This window comes from Equus asinus, chromosome 13 (assembly GCF_041296235.1).
Source record: "Equus asinus isolate D_3611 breed Donkey chromosome 13, EquAss-T2T_v2, whole genome shotgun sequence".
Classification (NCBI taxonomy): Eukaryota; Metazoa; Chordata; class Mammalia; order Perissodactyla; family Equidae; genus Equus; species Equus asinus.
In genome coordinates, this window is record NC_091802.1 from 42,097,891 (window position 1) to 42,116,988 (window position 19,098).

The 19,098-nt window shown below is 49.1% G+C and overlaps 1 protein-coding gene and 1 long non-coding RNA gene across 2 annotated transcripts; one reads left to right on the plus strand and one right to left on the minus strand.

Annotated features, from left to right (window-relative positions):
* Positions 1 to 262: 262 nt before the first annotated feature.
* Positions 263 to 7,348, plus strand: LOC106826525 (amine oxidase [copper-containing] 3-like). The gene is made up of 4 exons (XM_014833902.3): positions 263 to 2,021; positions 5,100 to 5,385; positions 6,092 to 6,221; positions 6,465 to 7,348. Exons 1-4 carry the CDS (start codon positions 386 to 388, stop codon positions 6,738 to 6,740), a joined length of 2,328 nt encoding a protein of 775 aa, XP_014689388.3. The 5' UTR covers positions 263 to 385; the 3' UTR covers positions 6,741 to 7,348.
* Positions 7,349 to 7,914: 566 nt separating this feature from the next.
* On the minus strand, positions 7,915 to 18,775 carry LOC123276488 (uncharacterized). Its single transcript, XR_011493850.1, has 5 exons — positions 18,653 to 18,775; positions 18,042 to 18,167; positions 16,966 to 17,054; positions 13,315 to 13,496; positions 7,915 to 10,201 (listed from the first exon to the last, which is right to left on the minus strand). It is a non-coding gene; the product is annotated as an uncharacterized lncRNA (long non-coding RNA).
* Positions 18,776 to 19,098: the final 323 nt, after the last annotated feature.

A 19,098-nucleotide genomic window follows, 5' to 3' on the forward strand; every position in this document is an offset into this window, starting at 1 on the left:
TTCTGCCCTTGTCACTTCTTCCTCTTGCCTCTCTCCAGCTGTGTTACCACCAAAACGCACCCCTCCCCCCACTAGTTCCCCAACTTTGACCCTGAGTGTTTGATTTGGAACAGGAGGACAGAGGCTTACGTGGGCCATTTAAAGTCCAGGTCCCTACCTCAGCCCCACCTCCCTAGCCTGGCCTGACCCCTGGCCCCCTCCAGCTCCACCTCTGCCACCCCTCTGCCCATCCAACCTTTGCCCTTGGCTGCCTGTCTTCAACATACCCATCATGCCTCTTGCCCAGTAGTACCACCCAGAGACCAGGAACCTCCAGAGACTGAAAGAGGCATCCTGCACCCTAGTCCTGTCTGTCTGTCTTTCTGTCTATCTCCCAATCTGCATTATGATTCAAGATCCTGACGGCGGCCCAGGAGCTATAGCTATGACTGTCTTCATTATTTTGTCCCTGTGTAGTGTTCTCATGGTAGGCGTGGGTGAAGGTGGAGCTGGGAGTGAGGAAGGAGTTGAGAGGGAATGTAAACCTGGCCAGCCTCCCCTCTGCCCCTCCATACGTCCCAGTGCCCAGCCCTGGACACACCCTGGCCAGAGCCAGCTGTTTGCAGACCTGAGCCGAGAGGAGCTGACGGCTGTGATGAGCTTTCTGACCCAGCAGCTGGGGCCTGGCCTGGTGGATGCTGCTCAGGCCCGCCCCTCAGACAACTGCGTCTTCTCAGTAGAGCTGCAGCTACCCCCCAAGGCTGCAGCCCTGGCCCACCTGGACAGGGGAAGTCCCCCGCCTGCCCGAGAGGCACTGGCCATCGTCTTCTTTGGCGGACAACCCCAGCCCAATGTGAGTGAGCTGGTGGTGGGACCACTGCCCCAGCCCTCCTACATGCGGGATGTGACTGTGGAGCGTCATGGGGGCCCCCTGCCCTATTACCGACGCCCCGTGCTGATCCGAGAGTACCTGGACATAAACCAGATGATCTTTGACAGAGAGCTGCCCAAGGCTGCTGGTCTCCTCCACCACTGTTGCTTCTACAAACACCAAGAACGGAACCTGGTGACGATGAACACAGCTCCTCGTGGTTTGCAATCAGGAGACCGGGCCACCTGGTTTGGCCTCTACTACAACATCTCAGGAGCTGGGTTTTTCCTGCACCCTGTAGGGTTGGAGCTGCTGGTAGACCACAAGGCTCTGGACCCTGCCCACTGGACCATCCGGAAGGTGTTCTTTCAAGGCCGCTACTATGAGAGTCTGGCCCAGCTGGAGGACCAGTTTGAGGCTGGCCTGGTGAATGTGGTGCTGGTCCCAGACAATGGCACAGGTGGGTCCTGGTCCCTGAAGTCCCAGGTGCCCCCGGGTCCGGCTCCCCCTCTGCAAGTCCATCCCGAGGGTCCCCGCTTCAGTGTCCAGGGGAACCGAGTGGTCTCCTCATTGTGGACTTTCTCCTTTGGCCTGGGAGCTTTCAGTGGCCCAAGGATCTTTGACATCCGCTTCCAAGGGGAGAGAATAGCCTATGAACTTAGCCTCCAGGAGGCCTTGGCTGTCTATGGTGGCAATTCTCCTTCTTCTCTGCGAAGCCGGTACATAGATGGTGGCTTTGGCTTGGGGCACTTCTCTTCACCCCTGACCCATGGGGTGGACTGCCCCTACCTGGCCACCTACATGGATTGGCACTTCCTTTTGGAGTCCCAAGACCCCAAGACAATACATGACGCCTTTTGTGTGTTTGAACAGAATCAGGGCCTCCCCCTGAGGCGACACCACTCAGATATCCACTCCCACTATTTTGGGGGACTTGCAGAGACAGTGCTGGTTGTCAGATCTGTGTCTACCATGCTCAACTATGATTATGTGTGGGATATGGTTTTCCACCCCAATGGGGCCATAGAAGTCAAATTCCACGCCACGGGCTACATCAGCTCAGCATTCCTCTTTGGTGCTGCCCGAAGGTACGGGAACCAGGTTGGAGAGCACACGCTGGGCACCATCCACACCCACAGCGCCCATTTCAAGGTGGATCTGGATGCAGGAGGTAAGCCATCCTGGGGGGGCAGGGATTCCAGAAGAGGGCGATGAAGTCTCCATGCCTAGGTTTAAAGATTGTCACTGAAATACTAAAAATGTAAAAGTATATGAAGTAAATATGAAAGTCATAGGATTTCTCAGAGATTTTCACCCTTCGTGATTGGTTATTCTTCTCTCCCTAAAAAAAAAAAAAATTCTTCTGTATTTTTAAATATTGCATCTGCAGGTACAGAATTTATTATATTGTATACTATGTATAAATATGATATACTGATATACGTATTTAGATTTTTTAATTTCCAAATTCAGTTGTAATGTACATATGTTTTGCCGCTTCTGTTTTTTCACATAACAACACATCACTCATACAAGCAACAAATATTTATGGAATGCATATTTGTGCCAAGCACTGCACTAATGTAATTTATCAAAAAAACCCAACATCCCTGCTCTCAAGAGGCTTTCATTCTGATAGAGAAGTGGAGAGCACATGGAGAGCTCCTGGAAAAATATTGTGATAGAAACATTTTTATGCTTAACCTGCCTGCACCTCAGTTTATCCAAGTGTAAAAATGGCGTAACAGTGCACTCCTCATACGACTGTTGTGAGGACCAATGACGATTACTTTAAAACACTTTTTCTTTTGAAGTAGCTTTAGACTTACAGAAAAGTTGCAAACATTGTACGGAATTCCCATATACCCTTCACCCAGCTACCCCAATGTTAACATCTTATGTAGACGACGATCAAAACCAGGAAATTAATATTATTAACTAAAGTACAGGCCTCATTTAGAATTTCATTAGGTCTTACACCACTTTTCTTTTCCTGCTCCGGGATCTGATTCAGGATCCCACATTGCATTTAGATGTTCTATCTCCTTAGTCTCCTCCAATCTGTGACAGTTCCTTCAGCTTTCCTTGTCTTTTATGACCTGACACTTTAGAAGATATTGGTCAATCATTTTGAAGAATGTCTCTCAGTTTGAGTTTCTCTGATATTTTCTCATGATTAGATTGAGACTGTGCTTTTTTGGGGGAGGGGGAGCAAGAAAACCACAGAAATGACTTTATATCCTTCTTAGTGCATCGTATCAAATGGTATATGGTATCAATATGTCTTATTACCAGTGAAGCTGACCTCAAGCACTTGGTTAAGGTAGTGTCTTCTGGCTTTCTCCATGGCAAAAGTTAATATTTTTCCACTGCAATTAATAAATGTCTTGGGGAAATTACTCTGATGCTATGCAAATATCCTTTTTCTTTTCTTCTCAATTCTTGTCCACTAATTTTAGCATCTATTGGATTTTTCCTGCAACGTTTATTACTGCAGTGTTTCCCTACTGGTCATTAAATTTTTTTCCTTATTCTTTATACATTTATTAGTTGGAATTCTCCATAAGGAAGAGTTATCCCTCTTTTATCATTTATTTGTACATGTGATTATTTATTGACAACTGTATGAATTTGTGGATATTTATTTTATTCTAAAGGTTATAACCAATATTGTCATTTATTTTGTTCCTTAAATTGCTCCAGTTTTGACTATTGGGAGATCCTTCAGGTTGGTTCTTGTGTCCTTGACATGACTCCATCCTTTTTTGGACACTTTGCTTTCTGGCACCACAAGATGTTCCAATTTCATCTTGTATTTTCCCTGCTCCAGCTCTAGAATTAATCACTACTCCGAGGAGCTCTGGTACCTTTTACTGGAGAATAGCATTTAGAAGCCAAGATCTAGGTACCAAGTGTGCTCATTATTACTGGGATGTCATTGCTTCTAGGTTCTCTCACTGGACTTAGCTAGAAAATACATCTATGTATTCTAACTGATGCACACATCGCTCTGTATCTCTGTATCTAAGTGGTGACAACTCTTAAAGCACTTGGAACGGTGTCTGACACATAGTGAGAAGCAACAGCTATTGTTGTTGTTATCTAAGGAGCTCATTGTGTGGATGGACCAGAAAGAACTCTCGTTAATTATCACCTATGGGTAGAGACCCTGGGATACGGGCTAGGTGCAGTGAATCCACAAAACAAAACTGAGGGTTTCCTTAGTCTCTGCTCTCCTCTCGTCCTTGAAGGTATGAAGGGAGCTTCTGGCATGTTTTGATTTATTGCTCTTTGGTCTCAGATCACTTAAGTTGCCTCCTATTACGGGACCTAGTTAGATGCTAATAAAATCGTTCGAAACCCCAAAGCTTCAGGGAACAGACTGTGCCTTTGGCCCTGCTCTTAATTCCTTGCCAAGTCCCAAATTACAGGAAACACCTCCAAGTTCCAGCAGCACTGGGCCTGGGGCTAGTGGCTAACGTATTGGACAATGCAGATACAGAACATTTCCTTCCCTCTGGCCTGCATGTCCGCTGTCCCTGTGTGGGGTCACTCTATGTTAGTCTCTTCTGTGTGCTGATGTGTGGACAGTGCAGAGCCGAACTAAAACCTGGGTCCCCAGCACTGCCATGATACTGACCATGTGCCCCTGGCGACAAACCAGGCCATGTTATTTAAATTCTCTAAGCCTCAGTTGTCCCATCTGTAAAGTTGGGACAACTGTAGTCCCTCCCTCTTAAGGTTATTGCACAAGTAAAGCATCGATGTAGGCAAGGCTCTCAGCACGCTGCCTGACAGAGCTCCTTCAGGTTCAGTAAACGTGGGCTATGGCTGTTATTATTTTCATGATAAGGCAGTTCTGGTGATGCCACAGGGCTTAGATATGAGGTGCGGATCCCTCCTCAGGTCAGAAAGAACCCAACTCTGTACCTGGCCTGCTAGGCTGCTCCGACCTCAGGTGGACCACACTCCCTTGCAGCCCCTCAGAAGGAGGTCAGTGGAGGCCTAGTCACAAGTCCTCTGGGATTATTATCAGAGATCACGTCAGGGAGAAAGACCTTCTCCAAACCTCTGGGTTAGGAATATCTTGGGGAGAGGGGAGGGACGCAGGGGACACATTCAGTTCTGGGTTCCTCTTTGGCCCCCAGTCTGAAGCCAGATGGGGGCAGAGTCCAGAGGGGCCAGGGCAGCTGCATGAATGCCTGACCTCTAACCTTTCTCCCCACCCATGTCCACCTCACCCTGGCAGGACTGGAGAACTGGGTCTGGGCTGAGGACATGGCCTTTGACCTAACCTCAGTACCCTGGAGCCCTGAGCACCAGATACAGAGACTGCGAGTGACCCAGAAGCTGCTGGAGACAGAGGAGCAGGCCGCCTTCCCCCTGGGAGGCACCCACCCTCGCTACCTGTACCTGGCCAGCAACCATAGCAACAAGTGGGGTCACCCAAGGGGCTATCGTATCCAGATGCTCAGCTTTGCTGGGGAGCCGCTGCCCCGGAACAGCTCCATGGAGAGAGCCTTCAGCTGGGGCAGGTGAGTGGTGGGATGTCACAGAGAGGTGGGGGAGGTAGACTAAGAAGGGCCCCGTGTTGCTGGGAACCCAAGCTCCACCCTCCAGGGAGGCTGCATGCACACAAACTCATGCACACACTCTCATATACACACATATATTCCTGCAGCCACAATCTTAGGCCGCTCCAAACGAAGCCTATTGGATGGATGGATGAATGGAGAGATATGTGCTAATCAAATATAATAAAATGTTAAAAGTAGTATGTACATTGTGAGTGTATGGGTGTTCACTATAAGATTCCTTCAACGTTTCTCTGTTTAAAATGTTCACAATAAACGTTGGAGGAAAAAACAAAGAGTAAGAGAGGAACGCAGATCTGAGGAGTATTCCCTAAACTTCAGGCGTATAAGATACTGAAATTGACTTAAGATGGCAATCGGGCCATGTCCGTGCATGTGCACCCAGGGCCCAGGCTCCGATCTGGATGAATGCATGAACAACCTTCCCACTTGAAATCTGAACAATGGGCCAGTTGATGTTTGAGATACAGGATATTGAACAAATGTGGGAACTCTGAAACAGAGAGCGAGAATGGGAAGCGGACAGAGAATAATTAAAGAGGCTTGATTCTCTGAGACCTTTGTGCTTATTGTGTTCCCTCTTCAGTGCAGCTTCAGGCAGCAGGACAGGTTGATGACCTGTGGGTCTAATCCAAATCTCCTTTAGGTACCAGCTGGCTGTGACCCAGCGGAAGGAGGGGGAGCCCAGCAGCACCAGCATCTACAATTTGAATGACCCTTGGACACCCACTGTGGACTTCACTGACTTCATCAACAATGAGACCGTGGCAGGGCGGGTCAGTTGAGAGGGAGGAGGTGGGGGTGAGAGAGAGAAGCAGGGGGAACAAGGGTGAGCCACTTCACTCTCTCCCAAGCCGGATTCCTTGAGAGTCTTTAGAATCCACTAAGAAAGAAAGCTTTATGATTTCACATTTTTCCTGGGCTAATGATCTAAATCCTTACACACAAGGCTACCATGGGAGGCAGGCGTGTCCTTAGCAAAGCCAGGCCTCATGATCCTCTTTCTTCTCTCCTGCTAGGACTTGGTGGCCTGGGTGACGGCTGGTTTCCTGCACATCCCACATGCAGAGGACGTTCCCAACACGGTGACCGTGGGGAACGGTGTGGGCTTCTTCCTTCGACCCTATAACTTCTTTGACCAGGACCCCTCGTTCGATTCTGCTGATGCCGTCTACTTCCGGGGGGACCAGAATGCTGGAGCCTGTGAGGTCAACCCCCTAGCTTGCCTCCCCGAGGCTGCTGCCTGTGTCCCCAACCTCCCTGCCTTCTCCCACGGGGGCTTCTCTCGCAACTAGGTGGTCCCCGGGATGGGGAATGTGGCCAGGGGCCCCAGGGCCAGGGTGTGTGAGGAGAGGGGGCAGTGGGCACTGGGTTGGGCAGCCTGGTGCCCTCTTCTTCCTCACATCCTTGAGGTCCTCTCCACTCCCTCCCCCAAGGTCCTCTCTCTCCCCTCCCATTGCCCTTCCTTGCATCCACCTCCCTGGAGGAAGGATCCTGAGCTGCGATGCCTGATACAGGGAGGACTGAGCTTTGTTGGCCCCAGACCTGCTGCGTTCCCATCCCAGAGAGGAGAGGATCGGCCGGCCAGGGCTCTGGAGTGATGGCCAAGCTTTTCTCAGAAAACTCCTGTTTTTTTCATCTTATTTTTTGAATAAGGCATAATTCATATATCATTACATTTACCCTTTTAACATGAACAATTCAGTCATTTTTAGTATTTCACAAAGTTGCACAACCATCACCACTAAGTCCAGAACATTTTCATCACCCCAAAGAGAAACCCTGTGCCTGTTAGCAGTCACTCCCTATTTCCTTCCAACCCCTTCCCAGCTCTAGGCAATCACTAATCTTGCTCTGTACACTTTGCTTATATTCTGGACTTTTCATATAAATAGATTCATGCAATATGTGGTCTTTTGTGATTGTCTTCTTTCATTTGGCATAATGTTTTCTTTGTTGTTGTTTTGCTGAAGAAGGTTTTCCCTGAACTAACATCTGGTGCCAATCTTCCTCTTTCTGTATGTGAGTCGCTGACACAGAATGGCCACCAACAAGAGGTGTACGTCTGCGCCCAGGAACCAAACCTGGGCCACTGAAGTGGAGCATGCCAAATTTAACCACTGGGCCACTGGGGCTAGCCCAGGCATAATGTTTTTGAGGGACACCCATGTTGTAGCATGAATCAGTACTTCATTCCTTTATGGACAAACAACATTCCACAGCACGGATGGACCACACTTGTTTATCCATTCATCAGCTGATGGACATTTAGGTTGTTTCCACTTTTTGGTTATTAAGGATTATGCTGCTCTGAACATTCGCGTACAAGTTTTTGTATGGACGCAGGTTTTCATTTCTCTTGGGAGTATACCCATGAGTGGAATTGCTGGGTCATACGGTAACTCTATGTTTAACCTTTTGAGGAACCGCCAGACTGTTTTCCAAAGTGACTACACCATTTCTTTTCTTGCTCTTGTTTATTGTGATAAAACACACATAACAAAATTTACAATTTGACCATTTTTTAAGTGTACAGTTCAGTCGTATTAAGCCCATTCAGAAAGAAGCTTTCTTAGGGTCCCTGCTCCTCCTCTGCCCCGGGTCTTGAATACGAAGATGAGGCCTCTAAAGACCAGCTGTTCTCTCAAGCCCCAGGCAGGTCCCCACCAGGCCTGTGCCCCGATCTTGGGAAGCTGCTTCTCTGTCTTCATTTCTCATTTCTCACCCTGGCACATTCCTTCTCCTTCCTCCTCCTCTTTCCCCTCCTCTTGCTACTTCAGCTTCTACTCCCTGGCATTTTCCTCTGAGGTCCTGGGGGGATGTCCCTTCTACCTCAGGTCCTGTAATCCATGCCCCCACATCGCTCAATTCTGGTGTCCTCCTCTGTCCCCGGGCTGGGGAAGCCTTGGACATGCAGGGGGCTGTCTTGTTGGCGAGAGGGACAATCCCTGGTTGTGTCCTTATGGGAGACATATGTCTCTGGACAGATTTCTTCATCTTGTCTCTCTACCTTTCACTATGAGAACAAAAACGTTCCTGCTGACATCTTGTCATCTGTGTGCACTGCCAAATAATCTCCCTCCGAGTTCTCGCCATTTACATAGAATAGACCGTGTGGAGTACGCTTTTGAGAGGGGGTGGGATGGTCAAGTGACAGCAGCAGGTCAGGGGAGTTTGTAGGGGAAACGTTGAAGAGTCATCTGTTCTCACGGCCATGGGTGACAGTGGCCTCCATTACTCTGCAGCAGCCAGCATGGGTGATCAGAATGTCATCAAGGGTAGGGACCAAAAAGCCTTAGGAGCTACGGGAACCACGTCAGGAGCTGCTCCATCAGGGGTGGGCACGCGTATGAGCCAAGGGCCTCCTGGTGGGCATTGGCCTCCAAGGCTTCAAATCCTTGCTGCCCTTCCTGAGGTGTGGACTTTGGACAGGCATAAAGAAGAACTGGCATATTTTCCAGAAAGGAGTGCGGGGCCAGCATAAGGTGGGGAGGAGGTAGGGCTTAAAGACCAAGCTGCCTCAGGAGCCTCCAGGCCAGGGAAACCCATCTGATAGGCAGGGTCTACACTTCTGCTTCTGTGGCTTTGCCACTTCTGTCAGCGTCTTTTCTGGAAGAGGGGGCTCCAAAGTCAGAAAGAGAGGGGGATTTGTCCTCAGTGGGAAGCCCAGGCCACCAACAGAGGCCTAGGGGAGGGCCCTGACTGGGCAGGCCTGGCAGGAGAGGAGTTCAGGGCACAGAGATTTGGGTCCAGCTTAGCTTGACCAGAGAGAAATGGCAGACCAGGGGCTCAGACACTGCGTAAGTCCTGTGGTTCCCTTGTGAACTGCTCTTACCCCCAGTCTCAACCAGGTGAGCTGGAAAGGAACTAAGTTCTGGCAAAGGGACCTTCATACCAAGACTAAAGGCCGTGGGAGCCAAATTCTTGATTCCAGAATATCAGCAGGATATGGTGGAAAGTGCCCAGATGGGGAAGGGGTTAAGGCAGAGCTGATTTCTTTCCATTTTGTTTTAAGGCTCAGTGAATTTGTGTCTCTTTACCCTCTCAGCCCAGATAAATATCATGTTTTGATTTCCTTGTGTTTTCTTGTTCAAAGAAATTTGGACCACGATGGGTGTAAATGCTGTCATCTTGCCCCCAAAACAAACACTGTGGGAGAGCCAAGGATGCTTCTCTGGGCTGTTCCACCTCTGCTTCTCCACTTGCAGGGATGGGGAGAGGGGACCTGTCTCCCGGGCTGAAGTCTGTGTTGGGGGCTCTGCTGTTGCGGCTCACCTGCTGAGCAATGAGCATGTGATGGGGCTCCCCACTGGTGTCAGAGGGCACAGCTCGAGCCACCCAAGGGAATGGTGCACAGGGAACTCTCAGGAAAAGAGTTAAGGCAGCCCTGTCAGAAGGCTATCCTGGGAATATATCCTTCCAGCCACAGGAAAGAAGCAACCAGACCCTGAGGACTGCAGCCCAGAGAGATCCAAAGGGTCAGAGTAGCAAAGTTCTGGAAGGGGCAGGGAACTTTGGGACTGTGGGCCCTAGGGGACCCTTGGACCTATACACCCCACTGAAAGGACCTCAAACACCACATGCACATATACACAGTATCGGTGTGAGCTCTCTGGCCTGGCCTCTTAGTGGCACCTGCCTGGTGTCCCCAGTCTGACACTTGGCCTATGGTCGATGGTTGGCTGTGTTTGCTCCATGCAGGCTCCGGGTGGATGTCTGCAGCTTCTGTAACATTGCTCCTCCCCACATCTGGAGCCTGTGAAGGGAAATAAAAGACTGTAGCCTTCTCGGTGGGGCTTGGATCTCAGACATCTTCCCACCGCATGTTTCTCATACTCATTGACCTTATGTCTCTGGGCCAGGCTGACGGGGGACTCCTCCTTTCTTGAGGACCCTCAAGGAACGTGATGCCTCAGTCTCTCCCACGTCTCCCATTGAAATGGAGCCAGTATGGTGGAGACTACTCTGGGCTAGCTGATTCCCGTCTATTGCCTCATATATTCCTCACAACAACCTTGAGAAGCAGATGTTATTATTCCCATTTCACAAGTGAGGAAACTAAGATTCAGAGGGATTGGGTAACTTGCCCCAAGTTGGCTGGTAAGCAGTGGGGCTGGATTGAACCCAAGTCTTGATGGGTTCATGGCTTCTTCTACATGACTGCCTTCCCCTGTACCGCTGCTCTTCACTGCCTGACAGGCCTGGTTAAATAATTAAACAAGGTAATGCTTGAAAAGCACTTGGCACCTGATCCATGGTAAGTGACCCTCTAAGAGCACAATCGACACTCAGTGGACCAGAGCTGAAATATGCACAGTTGCCTCAAAGCAAAGGCCCTCAACCTTGGCTGTACGTTGATAGCCCTGAGGAGGGGCCGGCCCCGTGGCCGAGTGGTTAAGTTCGTGCACTCCGCTTTGGCGGCCCATTGGTTCCATTGGTTCGGATCCTGGGTGCAGACTCGGCACCCCTCGTCAGGCTATGCTGAGGCGGCGTCCCACATGCCGCAACTAGAAGCACCCACAACTAAAATAAAAATATACAACTATGTACTGGGGGGATTTGGGGAGAAAAAGCAGAAAGAAAAAAAAAGATAGGCAACAGTTCTTAGCTCAGATGCCAATCTTTAAAACAAGTTAAATAAATTAAAGAAAAAAGAAATCCCTGAGGAGCTGGTAAAACTCCACATACCCGGGCTGCACCTCAGACCAGTAAAATCACAATCTATGATAGCGAGGCTCAGACATTAGCAGTTTCTAAATTTCCCCCAGCTGATTCTAATATGTAGCCAAGGTTGAGAAAACCCTGGAGCAGTAGTTTGGTTCCAAGCTTGCCAGAGGACCCTGACCAGAGTGTAACATACGCAAAGAACGTGTCCGTCAGAAGGCACAGCAAAGAAGCATTGCAGAGCCTGCCCTGGCAGTGACAATCCGACCATGTCTGGAGCAGAGGACCAGGCCCAAGGCCAGGACACATCAGCCCTGGAGGCACATTAGGCATGTGGATGGAGGCGCCAGGCCCAGCAAACCTATCTCATGAGCAACTGCTGATTCTGATTCATCAGTCCGCACATTGGTCATGGGAAGAAAATGGGCAAGTCTGTTACAGCTCTTGTGTAAATGAACTAATTGGTGTCCTGACAATAATTGCTTTTGCTTTGACAGTTACTGTAAATGAAGATTAGCCTGCAGGGGTTACTCTCATAAATTTCAATCTTCCCTGAAATATGATCCCATCCCCCTTGGTGAGTTAATGAATTCTGATTTAGGCCCCTCCCTTGGACTGTGGTGAATTCACCAAGAAACCATCGTGCGGTATCCTGGGAGGCGTCATCAGACTCCAGACACAACGCGCACCAGCCTTGCCCTAGACTTCATGTCTAACTTTCTGAGCAGAGACTGTCTGTAAGTGAATGCCCACCTTCCTTCCCTACCCACTCTATAGTTTTTCCTTGTCTAACTGCCCCCTAAAATCTTCAAAGCTACCCACTCTCTGCAGGCCGTATTAGGTGGTTCACAAACTGGTTTCAGCACCCCCCACCCCCACTGTGCTGTCCTGCACTCCAGATGCCCAGACAACGTGCCCTTCCCCAAACAGGCTGTTCCCACAGACCCATGCCTCTGCCCATGAGCTCTCCTTCTTCCTTCCCCTGGTTCCTTCCTCCCTTCTTCATCTGGTGACACTTTATTCATCCTCTAAAACCCGACTCAGATATCGCCCCACCCCAAGCAAAACTAGTTGCATTGTTCTCCCCACTCCCTTAGCACTTTGGACAGAACTCCACAAGGGAGGTTCATGTGCTGAACTCAGTTCTTATCTACATGTGTCCTCCCTTCACTCCTCATCAGAGAGCCTGAGCTCCCTAGGGCAAGAACCATGTCCTGTTGGCCTTGGTAGCCTGGGGCCCAGTATGATGTCATGCCCTTTTGGCTGCTTAGATATATTTTCATTGAAATCTGAACAAACAATAGTGCTTGTTACATTCAAGGAGTTCCTTGTCTTGTAAAAAGCCATTTCATACCCAGTTTCTCCTTTGACTACCTCAAAAAGGAAGATCTAAGGAAGCCCAAAGATCCTGAGTGAAAAATCACCCTGGAAGCACAGGTCAAAACAAGACACGAGGTCAAAGGGCAACAATGATATGCTGAGCCAAGCACTTGCTTTCCAGGCGAGACCTGCACCACTGGAACCAGCCCCTCAGCAAAGCTTGCAGGAAAGAGGAGAAGGGACAGTGAGGTTTCTGAGGAGGTGGACATTGGCAGGTCTGTAAGTCAGTTCCCCACACTGGGCTTTCCCTGAAACACACAGGAGGGGCCCAGAGCCTGGGGTAGACCTAGGGGGCATGGCGTGGGGGGGGTAGAAGCATAGGCTGGTGTTGGACCCCAAAATGCTATACAGTTGGGCATGTATGTGGGCAAGGGTGTTTCTGAGGCAGCAAATCAATGAATGAATGTTTTTGTCATTCTGCAACGTGGTAAAATGGTTTATAGTGTGGCTTCTCGAGCCAAGTTGCTGAGGTTTGGCAAGTATAACCTTGGGAAAGTTATTTAACTTCTCTGTGCCTCACTTTCTTCTCCTGTAAAATGGGGACAGTAATAAAATCTACCTCAGGACTTTTATGAGGATTAAATGAGTTAATCCATGTAATTTTCCAAAACTAGTTCTTGGCACTTTGTAAATGCTCAAAGAATGATAGCCAGTATTTAATATTTTATTAACCAGCATCTACCAGGTGTTTCAGTTACTACATAGTAAATCACCCTATAGCTTGGTGGCCTAAAACCATTTTATTTACTCCTTATTCTGTAGGATGGCCATCTGGGCTGGGCTCAGTTGGGCAGTTCTTCTGCTGGAGTCACCTGGGTCACTCACATGGCTGCAGGTATCTGGCAGATGGACTGGGGCTGGATGGTCTAAGATGGCCTCACTCACGTGTCCAGCAGGTGGGTCTGGCTGTCAGGTCACGTGTTACAGCAACGTGTCTCCAGCAGGTTGGTCTGGACTTCTCCCCTTTGTGGTCCAGGGTTCTGACTGTAGCCTAAAGAGGACGAGCCCTAGAGAACAAATGCTTTTCAAGCCTCTTCTTGCATCATATTTGCTAATGTCCCATTGGCCAAGGCACAAGATCAAGCTCAGATTCGAAGGATGGAGACATAAATTTCACATCTTGATGGGAAGAGAGGCAAACAATGCAAAGGGATGTGTGTCAGGGTTGGGAGGGACCATCACAGCTATACAAACCACACTGGGCACCAGACATGCAAGCAGAGCTCATTTCTGGAGGCAGGAAGGGATGTTTTCTTGGCCCTCAGGCTCAGGATAGCAGAAAAAAGGTTAAGACATACGTGTAAAACAACTGTAATGCAACGCTGGAACATGCCAAGTGCTCCAAGAAAGGAACAGTTAAGTTCTAGAAGAGTTCAGGTTAAAGTGATCCTTTACAGCTGACAAGGGCTGGGCTTCAGTGGGTGGGGAAGACTATATTAGCTTGGCCTTGAATATGGTTAGAATCTGGACATGTGGAGATGGAGAAAATGATATTCCAAGTGGAGAGAAAAGCAAATTTAGAAAAAACAAGTCATGTCTGGGAAATGCAAACCCATCTAATATATATCTGGAGTAAGAGGTCCACGAAGGGGACTGCAAGACATAAGGCTGGAAAGATAACCTGGGGTCTAATTGTGGATGAGCTTGAATTTGAACTTCATTCTGTAGGCAATGGGGAGCCTGGGTATTTTTCAGATGACAAGTGAAAAGAACTGTGTTGTAAGAAGCCTCCTTTGACAGTAGTCTGTAGGCTGGTTTGGGCAGGGGAGCCAAAAGGGGAGTAGGAGGTCACTAAATAATGAAAGGACTAGCAGGCCTAGGCAGAGGGATTGAGGAGAGGCCACAAGAGTAGAAAATACATGCTCAGAACCTGATGAATGACTGCAAATGGCGCGTGAGGAGGCGTCAAGGATGACGCGAAGGTTGCCAGGCTCAGTGCCTCTAGGATGGCAGAGAGGGAGGAGATGCATTTACAAAGCAGGGAAATCTAGAGGAAGAACAGGTGTGGAAGGAATTTGAGAAACATACGGGACGTCCAGGTGGTGTTCAAGCGGGGTCCGCCATCACGGACCCATCACTGCGGGAGGAGGAAGAGGAGAAAGGAGAAGACAGCGACATTGAACACAGCGAGGGGGGGTGTTTCAAAGCAGTTGTCTGTCAAAAGTGTCAGATGTGGCCAAAGATCAAGGAAGAAGAAGGATGAGAAAAGGCCAACTAGCAGATTTGACAGTGAGAAGGTCACCACGACTTCCCAGTAAAGCAGAGGAGGCTGAAGTTGCAGAGGATGGAGGAGGGGGCGACAGGTATCCTGCTTTCTGGAATTCAGAGTTGGAGAGATCTCCTGGACTTACGTGACCCTAGTGCTGCCTTCCTTCCATTTCAAACCTACTAAAGTGAAGAAAATGTTTAAAATCTTAAAAATAAAACAAACACCGCCTTTCCTTTCCATGCTAAAAGAGAGAGGCATGCTAGACTCTCCTTGCCTTCTCCCTCTCTCTCCCACCCCCTGGCTGGTGATCAGACATTGTCACGACTCATGTCCAGGGAGACAGGCGTTGGCGGGACAGACGGCTGTTTACTTCCTAGCAGAGGTCTGTTGTGTTTTCATAGCTCAGAATAGTTCCTTTGCCCTCTCCAGGCCAGTGAGGCGGTGGGGGAGTGCAAATCCCACTGTTTGTTTTCATAATTCCAGGCCTCACTTCATCCTCTTTCTCTGCATCACAGTCCTCATTTGGGAACTCTCAGAGGGGGTAAGGTTTGGGTTAAGAGGGTCCAAGACTACTAATTTCCTAGTTATGTCCCCTAGCTGGGCTCCAGAAGAGGGAAGGACTAATAACCGACTGCACAGCATGGGTGTTTTGGTTGGGATGAAAATTCCGCAGCTATTTAAGAAAGAGTTGATTAAAGAATTACAGGGCAGAGCTGAGGGAGAAAAAAACAAGGAGGAAGAGAAGAGGGTGTAAGAGATGACCCCCTCCCCCAATCTGGGTCTTGCCTGGGTGCCAGGCTCAACCTAGGGAGCTGACTTCCACTCGAGGACTGTGGGGGCCTCTCTGACTCCCAGGGCACCTCAGGTTGCGCTGGGTTCTGGCAGCACCGGTGTTTGGAAGGTACCCTCAGATGGCAGGAAGAATTGGCTTCACGGAATACTCTTCCAAATTCTTTGAATTTTTTTAACTAGGTGAATATATTACTTTTGAAAATGTTTTGATTAAAAAAATACGAGCACATTTATCTTTTCCTTCTGGCAATGATGAATCATTTACTGTACTTCTGTCAGGGAATCAAAAGTCAGACCCCACCTCCTTGGAGCTACTTTCAAAGGAGCACCAAAGACTCAGAGAATGCTAAAACTGAAAGGAGGATGAGGGTCACCAAGTCTTATTTTGCCATTAACAAAAGTAAAACCCAGAGCACTCCAGTGACTTGGCCAAGGTCACACAGCTCTTTGATCTTCCTATTTAATCTTTTGTTTTCCTTTTAAATCCTAGCCATGGCAGTGGGGAGGGGGGAGTCTCCTGGGCTGCCTGCTGGAGGCTTGAGGGTGTTTTGGAGAGGCTTCTGAGGAAAACCAAGATGCTCTTTCCTCCTCCACACCCACTTCCTACCCCCCCCCACCCGTGTCCCCACCTCACTCCACTCCCCACCAGGTTGAGCTATGGCTGAGCCGTTGATGACTTAGTTCCCTCCCCTCCTTCTTCAGTTGGTCCCAATTCTTCCAAAGAGTCCATGAGTTGAAGCTGGGAGGGATGGCAGTTGGGGCTGAATCCTTAGCTCGACTCACACTTTCCACCTCTCCTCAGACAGCCCCTTTTTGCCTCTGGAGTACAGACCAGGATGAAGGGGAAATGAGCTTTTTCCCAATAGTCCCCCCCACTATTTGGTGGTGCCTCTGCCTCTCCTGTGCACCGTTAACAAAATTTAACTCCTGGCAGGATGGATCAAATCTGACAGCAAGAATGTTTCCTAGCTACTAGAGCGGTTTGGCCCTGCCAAAGCGTTGATGGGAGGGTGGGAGAAGCGTTTACCATCTGGTCAAGAGAGAGCTCGTTAACCATTTGCAGAAACAGGCGTCTCTGGAGGGGACAACAGCTTCTTTGGGGACAGGGGTTAAGGCAGAAAAAGAAGAGGAAGAGGATGGTCAGTCTGTGCTGCCCACAAAGGCTCCCGGATTCATTTGATTGATTTGCCTCCTGGCGTGGCAGGAAGAAGGTAATGAGCGGGGAGTTCTTAACCGTTTACAGAGAAGCAAATGCCCTCTGATATTTTTCTGTGAACAAAATGTCCAGCCCATCCTGAGACGTGCAGCACGCTCCCCTCACCTGGTCAGTGGATGCACAGTTCAAGGTCCTGAAGCTGAACTTTCTCACCACCCTGGAGATAAGTCAGCCATTTTCACTGGCTATCAATGATTAATCCTCCCTCCACCTGTTTGTCTTAACATGTTTTTGTAAAAAAATCAACTGGATCACTCACTTAAAATGTGACAGCAGTTGATCCAGCCAGTTTCTACTGTCTACCCCTAAATGCCTCCTCTACTGATCACTTGGTAGGAAAAAAAGCACCTGAAAAGAAATAAAGAAAAAAATTAAAAACTGTATATCTTTCAGTTTGAGCTGTAATCCTCCAGAGAAATCTACCCTGCTGCTTAGACAAAGCATCGGATCGAAGCTGGGGTTCGCATCCTGACTACCATGTGCAGAAAAGACCCATCCTAGTGATAACAGCTGGGCAAAGTAAAGGCAGCTCCTCTCTCAACAGAACCCAGAGCCCGAGCCAGAATAGAGGAGTTGGCCGCAGGGAAAGTCAGAATTTCTTTTTGGTAATAAATGGAATTTTTGGATGAGGTATGTGGTGAATTATGGCTCCTTGCTCTTTGCTTTCCTGTCAGCAAATGAACTTGTTTGAGTGAATGAGTCAAATGTGCTCTGGGAGACGAAGGTGCCAGGACACTGGAACCAGCTGCCCTCATTTAACGGCAGACCAGCCTACTTTCTGGCACCTTTCCTTCCTGTACTTCCCAGACCAAGATCCTCAAAGCTCTGAATTTCTGTTTGTGGAGAAAGTGCCTTAGGAGTGCCTGGCTAGTGTACCTGTCGAAGAGGGGCCCGTATAATTTTCCATCTTTGTTGCTTCCCAGCCTCAGCTGATCGTTTCCCCAGAGAGCATTAAGAAGCCTTGAGTCACCTCCACTGAGGGCAAAATAATAGGGAGCTCACTTATATTTGTACAAATGGGTTCAATTTTGCTCAAAGGATCCCCCAGTTGACATAGTTAGTTAGTAAATGTCTGGCCTCCCTGCCACTAGAGTGTCAAGGTTCAGGAGGACAGCTAGGTTTAACTTTGAATTCCTCAGAGAACTGGGCGTGGTGTCCTGCTCAGGAAATGTTTGTCAAATTAAACTGGAGAACTTCTTGACAGGGAAAAAGACAGCAGTTGGAGGGAGGTGAGGGAATCCCCTCTCTGGAGATAGTTCTGTAAATGAGGGAATTCTCTCCAAAATCTCCAGGCGCTCAAATGCTTCGTCCACAATATTCACTTCAAATACGCACAAGTCCTCTGAGGATTTGAGAACGCCACAATTTCTCTCTTTAGTCAGCTTTCTAGCAGGCTCAGGTCCTTTGGGGCCTTCCTCTTTCCGCACATAATAAAAATTTGCTGGAGGCAGCAGGAAAGGGCTGGAAGGTAGAAAGGTGGAGACTAGCAAGAAGTCTCATGACATACAAAATTGCTCTGACCAAGAGGATCCCCCTGCCTGGCAGGCAGCCTGCCAGAGGGCCTCTCCCACTGCCCTGTGTGCCCAGAATTGAATATCAGCTCCATCACGACTCCTTATCAACACAAGCATTCTCGCTGAGAAGATGGGGCTCTCCATACGCTGCACACATGATGGAACCCCGCTCGACCCAGAGACTCTGGCTCCTAGCAGCCCTGTGGAGACGCATAGAAATTCCAGCCCCCAGGATCACGGCAATAGTTACTCAATACTTTCAAGGAAGAGGGTAGAGGGAAAAAAAGAGCCATCTCTTCTGGTGGGGTCCACAACCCATGGCCTAGCAGTCCTAGCATTGCGGAACACCCCCCCCCCCGCCCCCACCATGACAACACTGCCAAGTACATGCTTCATTTGCAGCCCACCCGCAGCCACCACCACCACCATTACCTGCTCCTCAGTCTGGAGGTGGCAAGACAGAGTTGCTTGGACCAGCAGAGACAATGTGGTCAAGGGCAGTTGGAGTCCACTTGAGCTGGGTGAGAGCCCTGGGGGGTGGGGGTGAGACTCCAGACCATACCTCCTGGAAGATGTTTTAATCATTCCCAGCATGGAATGTTGTCAACCTTTGCTACAGACTCAGCTCTGGGTTTCTTTTCCCTGTCCCCAATCTACCCCTCACAAGGCAATATGGACTTGCTGATGGGAAATGCAAGCAGGTTTTCAAAAGCTTTATTGCCACTAGCTCTTATCCTTGAAAATGTATCAGTTCGTCACCTGATTCACCCCCTGATCCCCTCAGAGTTCCACGTAACCCAAGTGTGTGAGGGTTTGGTCTCTGCACTGCTGCAGGATGATTTCTGCTCGTGCAGGTGAGCAGGCAGCATCGTTTCTCA

Excerpts from the sequence above, each read along its gene's own strand:
- LOC106826525 (XM_014833902.3), top strand. The coding sequence starts at position 386 with ATGATTCAAGATCCTGACGGCGGCCCAGGAGCTATAGCTATGACTGTC. Across the intron at positions 2,022-5,099 it reads GGTGGATCTGGATGCAGGAG|GACTGGAGAACTGGGTCTGG; the intron begins GTAAGCCATCCT and ends TCACCCTGGCAG. Across the intron at positions 5,386-6,091 it reads AGAGCCTTCAGCTGGGGCAG|GTACCAGCTGGCTGTGACCC; the intron begins GTGAGTGGTGGG and ends AATCTCCTTTAG.